We start from the raw sequence: 9,409 nt of genomic DNA, 5'->3' as shown, positions 1-9,409 counted from the left end.
GTACTTACTTTTAAGTGAAATATATCTAACTTGTCATAATACTCACTTGCATAGATATATAGGTCACAAGCACCCTCGGTGTGCATACAATCCTACATTGATTGAACGTTGGATTTGAATATTATTTTCTAACGCTTTCCTCCGTTCAAATACGAGACTTTTCTAATATTGGTTGGTTTACACCGATGTAAATTTGTTGATGTGTGTGCTGCATTTATTGAAACTTCAGGAAAAAACACTAAACTATGTAAATATAACATTTATTGTATTTTTCCAGATACATACCATGAGTTGTGATAAATAATATTAAGTATTAAATTATATTATTAGTACAATTATACATACATAGATTTTATTGTTTTGTCAGAATGCAATGTAATGATTCGAGCGATAATGAGCAACAGTTCAGATTCACATGATACAGAAGACATAAGGAACATCACGATAACCAAACCATTAAGTATTACAAATTTTAGATAAAAACGTTATTGACAATTCGGCTATGTATTTTTTCCTATTCCTACATTATATTTACAAATTCTAAACATTCAATTTATCAGCCGAAATTTACATCTCAGTTAACTGTGGTAGTATGTTATTATTTATTGTATAAACAACGTTGTTATTATTATTATTAGTAATAAACACTATTATCACACACAAATTCATGCGATAATTATGTTACTTTATCGTTAAAACTTTGTACAGAAAATACAATCGCACCTCATTTATAAACAGGACGTGTTTAAAATACATATTTTTAGAATGTAGAGCTAGAAAACAAGCCCAACTGACTGTAGTGCAATTTTTTTGGATTGTCTTTGCCTAAAATTTAGCTTAATATAGCTGACTGTGTTAATCTACGTTAAGGGGTTGAATTTGACTGCAGGGAATAAACCCTGAGTAGTTTAATCACGAACAGAATGTTCCGTCGTACAAGTTTTAGACAACTTGGGCTCTTCAGTTCACGTTATTCATAAGATTAGTGTCTTTTTCTACCAATTAAAGTAACCTCTATTACACGAACGCGCCGAACCGCACCATTTTGTTTCCATAAGCGGTGGACACAGTTGACCACCCCGTCTGGCGTGTTTAATAACTTCTCTGCGACGCGTCATCTCTCCAATTCCGCACGATTTACTGCATGCACTCCACGGCGACCAATCACTTACCCTACAGTCACGAGGTGGTCCTGAAAATTCAATATAGAAATGAAAGAGACTTCATTAATAACAACCCCTTCAGAAATATATTAACACTTACGTATCTTTTTAATATTTTTTCTTGGTTTTCTGTATTTCTTGTGATGCTTTTCTTTCGGATGCGTTCGATACGAATCTGCTATACTGTTCATAATGGCGTTTTTATCTCCCCGTGGCATCACTGCAGGAACTGCCGCTAACGTTACTGGAACTGGGGCGCCTGCTTGATCGCTTAAATAACGTATGTTTCTTGTTAGAGGATTATCGGGAGAGATTGTAAATTTATGTAATACGGAAAGTGTCAGCGCTACATTCGTGTATTTATTCAGTACTGCTACATCTTACTTCAATATACAATAAAGACAATGGATTTAATCACCGAAATTATATGTATTTATAACAGATAGTTATAATAAGTATCTTAAAATAGATAGTCAGGAAACTAACTCATCTAACAGGGTAAAAAGTATGAAGAATTAGGGATGCCGATCCAAAATATCTATAGATGAAATTCGTGTATCGATTTACATTTATAATTTTTACCATGAAAGGGTAAATATTTGTGTAATTAGTTTTTTCAATTTTCATGAAACTATCGTTATTAATCCCGGTAAAGACATTAAACTGCCGATCAAGAGATGAAGACATTGTATGGTAACCTAATTTTAATTACGTGATTTATTTATTTACAATTAATTATTAGAGAATTTATAACGGTTCTTGAATAGACTGATTTATAACAGTTAATTATTATTCATCACTTACTTACGACATTCACATTTATACCACGGGCGCGAATTTCACTATTTATCACTTCGGCATCGAAGTTGAATCCGAAATTAAACACAATTAATTTTGTTTATGTGGCAAACAAAAACCTTCTAGAGAAGTCTTGAATCACATTATCATATTTGATGGAAAGTATCCGTTTTCATTCCATATCGTCTGTGTCTAATCCTTTATCGACTTGATGGCGCCTTTATTAATTAAATTTTTTAAATTTTAATTGCAAAGAATGATTATAGCTTCCTTTTGATACAGTATAATCCATTAAGGTCCCGCTCTACACGCTTATATTGACCTGCAAAGTTTCCGCGGTAAATGTATGTTTTATGTTTAATGATACTTAGAATGCCATTACAACATAATTAATTTATTATGTACTGCTAAGTTTGATAGTATACATTTGGTTAGTAAATTGAATTACATTTAGGGATTGATAATAACTATAAATAAAAATTTGTTTTGCGTATTTGTTTACCGATCTGATAATTTTCCTATTTTCAATAATGCGAGTGGCACACCGCAGTTGATTTTAATTTTAATTAAATTAAATCTGCGAAGCAGATAACCAACCAAAAAGCTAATTAAAAGAAACAAATCAAATTATGCGAATAAATCCGCCAATCAAATCCATATAGGAAATAATCACTTCGCTTGGCCCGATTCCTAGAATTTTAATTAAATCGCGTACCAGAATTAATTAATTGATCGAAACCGCAAAAATAATTCATCAATCCAAGCGCGAATCCGCGAATTAATTCCTCGAAACCGCCAAACTAATCAAACAATTAGAGTGCGGATTCGCAGATCAAACTGCCAATTAAAGACAACATGCGAATCAAATTAAAAACGCGAATAATTCCGATTTATGTAATTGGACAACTGTAAATTAGTGTAATTCCCAGTTACAACTGTAAATTAGCATAATTCCCAGTTACAACTGTAAATTAGTGTAATTCCCAATTACAACTGTAAATTATAAACTAATTCCCAGTTACAACTGTAATTTACAAAATAATTTCCTATGTATCCTATCCAGAGCTTCGTACCAATTAAATTAAAATTTCAAAGATTTTATCAATTTAATTTAATGACATTTGCGTACTAAATCGCGAAACCGCGATTAAATCCGCTAATCTAACCGCGAATTAAATTAATACGCGAATCAAATGCAAGATAGCTTTTCCTTACCCACGTAAAGCTGTATACGGTAGTAGCACAAGCATGCCTTTGTGCCCACCTGTATCAGGGGGTTAACCTCCCGCAGTTCAAAATCTTCTTCACACTTCTTCCCTAAGACATGGTTGTGTATCAAATTTGAGCTCATATGTCAAATGGGTTTTGAGTTATTGTTCTAGGTAGGTACTTAATACGTTTTTCTAGCGACATATAGGGTGTCCAAGTTTCGATGCCTCGATAGGAAAACTTTTTTATCCGTAGGAACACTGGGAAATGGTTTTCACGTTTTACACCTCCTTTTCCAAGTTCAAGAAGCTTCGATTAGGCTTGGTCGTTTTGGTCTATCTCAAATAGTAGGTAACACGGAAACAATAAAATTCGTTTTTTCAAGATAGGTACTTCACTTATTTTTAAAAACATATTTTTGTTTGTTTGTTTAATGCCAGAAAAAGGAAATGTGAAGTTATCCCAGCCAATGCATTTTGAATTAGAGGGTACCAGAGTGATCGTTGATTATGTTGTTGTCTTGTTCTATATGATAGTGGGTTGAAGGAGGCGTAGTCAAGAACTGGAGCAAAAGAAGACGCGGTAACTGTCGAAGACGCCATAAAAGCGTAAATAATGAACGAGCTAATGACTTATAAAAGGGACGCCGGACGTACAAGAAGAAGAAGAAGAAATAGTATGAATGATACAACGTAGCGCAAAGGAAGGAGATATGACCAAAGCAGGTGGGGAGGAAGCGGGCGTAAATGAGTCGTGAAGCACAATGAGCTTAATGTAGAGGTGGAGAGAAAACAGTAAAGGAACCGCGAAGAAGACATGCTGTTAAAGGAACGCAAAACAGGGCCAAAAAAGAAATCTCCGCGGAAGAAGACGCATTGATGGGAAGAATTAAATCAAACAGTATGAAGAAGATGCGAAACGAAAGGAGGAAAATGAAAATTGAGTGGAACGATGGGCGCGCGAAGAAAAAAGACGTGGATAAGAAATGACAGATGAAAGGTGGAACGAGGTTTAAAGGAAGGTGCGATAAAGCGACAGGACCATGAACGTAAGAATGGTCGGAGAAGAAACTTTATGCTCAAAGAAAACAAGTAACACATGACAAAAAAGAAAGAATGCATGAAGTAGATGTGAATGAACGACGTCTGAAAAAAACGTGAAAGGAGGGTGAAGTAGACATGATGAAGATGGAGGATTAAAAGCGTTTTTTATGAATTAAGTAATCAGTACTTCCCAAGAGGCCATAGCTATGTGCGATATGTTTTTCTTTACTAGAAGCATCTATGGTTAAAATTTCAAAGAAATATCTTCATAAATAAGGAAGTTGGCACTGACTGCGCATGCGCTCATCTAATGTTTGCAATATCAGATATGTTTGCCTTTAACAGAAGCTTCGATAAATAATAATAATAATAATAATAATAATTTTTATTTCATGTGCAGGCAGTACAAAAAGAGCTTACAATCGTCATATGGAAAATGAACACAACATATTTATATACATTTATAAAGATATAAGACAGTTGATATTGCGCATCTTGCGCATGCACACATTAATCTGATGTTTACAATATGCGATATGTTTGCTTTTACAAAAATCATCTTTGGTTAAAATTTCAAAGAAATATCTCCATAAATAAGAAAGTTGGTATTATTAAGTTTGCGCATGCGCACATGTGATTTTTACTGTGTGCCATATACCTTCCCTTCGATTCGGTATGTATCGCTGGCACCTCAACCAAGAACGGTTAATGTGCGCATACACAGTGTGCGCAATGTCAACTTTCGTATTTATAGAGATATTTCTTTAAAATTTTAAGTACATATGCTTCTAGTAAAGCATATCGCATATTCTAAAAATCAAACATGCGCATACACAAACTGCGCAATGTCAACTTTCTTATTTATGGAGATATTTCTTTAAACTTTTAACCACAGATGCTTCTAATAAAGCAAGCATATTACATGCTGTAAAAATAAGACGCGCGCATTGCACACATAAACACATAGTCCGTTATAAGAATTTTCGGGAAGTACTGATCAATTCACGGAAATGCGCTAGGGTTACTCGCCTTAAGGCGAAAACGTTATTTTTCATTTTTTATGTAAACATCCATGAATAACTATTTTGTAAAAATCCAATGTGATGTCCATAATAAATAAGAAAGTAGTTGACTGTAACTTCTATATCTAGCGCGTTATGGAAATTCTGATAACAGACCCAAAAAGAGAAGCGTCCATTTCCGATCGTTTAAGCTATGGAAAATTGAATTGAAATTTGACATTTTCAATTTTTCGGTGATATCTCAGTTATTCTCAAAGATTTTTCAAACGCGTTTTTTTAGTCACACAAAGAGGCAACTTTTCCCTCATCAACGAGTTCCTATTCGAAATATACAATATGCGGTGTATTCTGCCACGGTTGAACTACGTCTACTCTATTCTTCTGCTAATTGCATGAATTTGTGTATTTCTCCTATTATTTAGCAACAGATATCAGCTCCATCGCACACTGACTGCAACTTCTTGAACCAAGAAGGATGACCTACACTGCAGCGGGTGCGGGTGTAGAATAGACGACGGGTGGGTACGTTGGTACCCTCATCTCTCTGTGAGTGACTTAATTAATTGCCGATGATAGCAGATAAGCAAATTTATTTGCATGGGGGCCCTTATTGATCGAGGTGACTAGTCGAGTCCACTAGAGCATTGAATAAAAATAGAGCGACACCTCGATATAGATGAGTTACGTTACGTAATGGGTGGTAATGGGCGGATTTACAGTACATTTGTCGCAAATTAATAATTGATATCTGATCGATAATGCCCTCCCTATTAGTTAATTACCGACTAAACTTTACAACAGGTTATCAAATCAAACCGAAGTTCCAATTTGCGTGAAAGGTCAATACTTTTTTTAGTATCACATATCAAATTCGTAGGGTAATCGATTTCATACACATCAAACATGGCGCATTTCACGAATGCCGTAATTATAACTAAAGTGATACAACTGTAACCACTACCAAATTAATTTAAATTTGTAACTGAAATTACCAATGCGAGGGAGGTTTATACCTGCAAACTCGGCGTTGTTAGCATTGTGTTCATGACTATATAATCGTTATATTTCCTCCTCCTGATAATCATTTTGTAAACAGAGTTGTTTGTAGAAGCACGATCCCTTTGTTGTATATAGACGTAAGTTAATTTAACATCAGTTTCATTTAAACTGCCATAGGATGTATTAAATTGGGTTACCTTGTAACGCTGACACGTCTCTTAATAAAGGTGTGTTCATTTACTGAAAATAAAAGAAAGTGTACTTACATTGTGTTCAGATACCTATCGTTGGTAAGGTTCTTTGGATAAATAACACTATTTATTGTAGACGTCGATGTTGAAGGCATAAATTGTTGCAGACGAGGGTTGGTGTGGGGTCGTTTGTGCACTTCTTGCTCCTCTCTTTCTTCCTCTATCGCGGTTTCGATATCGTTGTTTCCATTCATTATGTTTATACTGTTCTGTGTCATGTGTTCGATTTTTAAAACTTCGTATTTCTGATCGTCTTCTTCGTGATGAAAAACTTCGCTGAGTTCGTATTCTTTAATCTTAAGCAAAGAGAGAAAGAGAAATTATACAAAAATGTTAATTTCATTTTTGCGCGTTACCTTCAGAAATTGAAATATAGCGATAGGCGGAAGACGTTTAAGATATGGATAAAAAAACGATCCTGCCGGGTGAGCGGGATAGTGAGCGGTAATCCGATATGCCACCCCCTGGGGTTCGGTTGGCCAGTTAGGTGCGGTAAATGTAAACCCATTATCCGTCCCGGCGTCGATAGGATCCACCTGAAGAAACCTCATATAGGCACACGGTAGCTAAATCGCTTTATTTCTTACCTCGATAGTGATGCTGTCTAACCAATTACCGTTTACGCATAGATTGAAAGCGTCGATCCCAATGAACCAATCTGGGGAAGGTACTATGCGGGACATAAGGGAAACCTACGATATCCCATACATGTTAATTAATTAAGCATATTACTATACGCGAGTTGTAATTTTATTGTTAACGCCTTGAAAATTTAGTAAGATTACGTAGAGAATTTGTTTAGAAAATCAAAATTACAGGAAAGGAAAGCAAGTGTCTGCGTATGAACTCCCTTGCTGGTACTAATTTTGATGAAACAACATAATTAGCTACTTATGTTGATAGTTTAGTAAGTGAACACATAAAATTAGTAGTAAAATTAAGTAATGTTGAGTAACTCACAATAGAAAGGAAATAAAAGTTACTAATACGTGCAGTCAGAGATATATGTATAAGTAGTATACGCTTAATTCCAATGGCAATGGTAGTATTCTACGCGTCACTATGTGAGGATGTAAATTAGGTACGAAGTACAGGAGTACTTAATTTTAACTAAAACGTCCTAAATGTAGCCGACTAAACAGAGTGATTCACAAGAACCGGGAATCACTTATGCTATAGTTTTCAAACTTTGCGTGCTTCCATTTCCCAAAATTTTCAAATGAACTAAAAATGTATATATAAAATAATATTATGTTAAAAACGGCTTCACCTAATATTTTCAAAGTAACATTGTGTTTTATGTTGCAGTTTCTGGTTCCCCTTCTCATTTTGAGTGACATTAAATAAAATTGGCGGTATCTCGTAAACTTTGTGCAACCATTATCCTATCATTATACACGGTGTCCATTTTTGGAGTGCCACTATGGGGATCTCACTTATCTTAAGAGATAGAAAGTTGGTTAAATGGGGGCAAAGTTGCCAATTTTCGTGCCGTAAGAATCTGAAAAGAAATTTGAAATATCTTCAATAGTTTTTAAATCGAAAATTTCTGATTTTCGTTTTTAATTTTTTTATGATAAACTAATCGTAGTAGACATTTCTATATAACACATTATTCGGACACTTTTTAATGGAGATTTCAAATATGGTATCCTGTTTTTAATAACTTTCAAGATGACGGAGAAACACGTGGAAACTTTAGTTTTTCTTATGGGTGCCATTTTGAATTTCCACATTTTGAGATAACGTCTTTTTTCTCTTTACAACGATATATCACACATGGTGGTTCAGTATCAAGGTTAGTATATTACAGGTTGCCTCGTAACTGCAATAATGGGGATCAAGTCGTCTGCTCGTGACGTCACTGGTAGCCACTCAAATTTCGTTATCTTGTCATTACCGCTTATGTCACATCTTATGTCACAGATGTGACATACGCGTAAGGTTATAAATATTGAACCTCCTGTAATACCTGTGCATTCAGAACCTAGAAATATTATTAAAAGGGTCGTGGAATTCTTTGACACAGAACAGAAAACTGCCAGTATGTGGACATTTCCTTTGGAAAAGGCTACAGAGCTAGCTGCTGCTGTGACGGTAAATCAATAAAACTCATAACTAAATTAGGTAATGTTAATTTCAATGATGTTCTTTTGAAATAAATACTTATTGTTATTCTGTAGAAGCGAAGCCAAACTTACCGAGGATAGGACATTGAAATCTCCTTCAAAGAAACAGCAAAATGGGGGTTCCAACAAAATAACATTGGATAATTCTGATTTAGGCGTCTTGAAGGGTGAAATTTATATGATCGGTAAAAAAGTCCCTACGATCATTAGTTTAGTTAATAAAATGAAGGGAAAAATTGGCCTACATTGGGAAACACCAAGATATTTATTAAAAATTGGCTTTAAATACAAAAAAAATGCCAAAAGAAACGACAATTATTGATGGAACGTGGCGACATTGTTGATTGGCGGTTACGATATTTACGGAGAATGAAAGAAAATGATGCTTTAGGGAAAAATAAGACACCGGTCAAATTTTTTGACGGAACCATCTTATTTAGTGCTTGCCGGCGGGCAGAAGATGAACGTGACCACGCGATGGATTGTTAGATGAAGCTGTTTATCTTTCACGGTAAACACTGGTACGTCAGATGAAGATTGACTGTATTATACGACGATTTATAATTACTAAATTTATAATATAAAACTGAATATTTGTGTTTCATTAGTTAAACGATTCAAACATCATGAAAGAACTGTAAACAATAGCTACGCATCAAACCGTATCAAATTTTCTAGCTGTGTGGCTGCATGCATTTATTACTTCGTTTAAATCGTGGGATACCAGTGACGTATTCGCGCCTCGATTGCTATTGGTCGATAGTTACGAGGCAACCTGTAATATACCAACCTTGG

At 34.8% G+C, this 9,409-nt stretch overlaps 1 protein-coding gene across 1 annotated transcript in view; it reads right to left on the bottom strand.

Moving 5' to 3' along the window:
* Positions 1-858: 858 nt before the first annotated feature.
* LOC116166370 (spondin-1-like) overlaps positions 859-9,409 on the bottom strand; it is a 15,160-nt gene continuing 6,609 nt past the window's right edge. Inside the window, exons 2-6 of the mRNA XM_031481325.1 lie at positions 7,073-7,177; positions 6,842-7,021; positions 6,501-6,781; positions 1,264-1,433; positions 859-1,192 (exon numbers count right to left, since the gene is read on the bottom strand). Coding sequence (XP_031337185.1) covers positions 996-1,192; positions 1,264-1,433; positions 6,501-6,781; positions 6,842-7,021; positions 7,073-7,177 — 933 coding nt within the window. The 3' untranslated portion in view covers positions 859-995. The remainder of the gene's footprint in view (positions 1,193-1,263; positions 1,434-6,500; positions 6,782-6,841; positions 7,022-7,072; positions 7,178-9,409) is intronic.

This window comes from Photinus pyralis, unplaced genomic scaffold (assembly GCF_008802855.1).
Source record: "Photinus pyralis isolate 1611_PpyrPB1 unplaced genomic scaffold, Ppyr1.3 Ppyr1.4_LG3b, whole genome shotgun sequence".
Classification (NCBI taxonomy): Eukaryota; Metazoa; Arthropoda; class Insecta; order Coleoptera; family Lampyridae; genus Photinus; species Photinus pyralis.
Note: the sequence above shows the minus strand (reverse complement) of the source record. Positions and strands in the feature narration are given on the sequence as shown.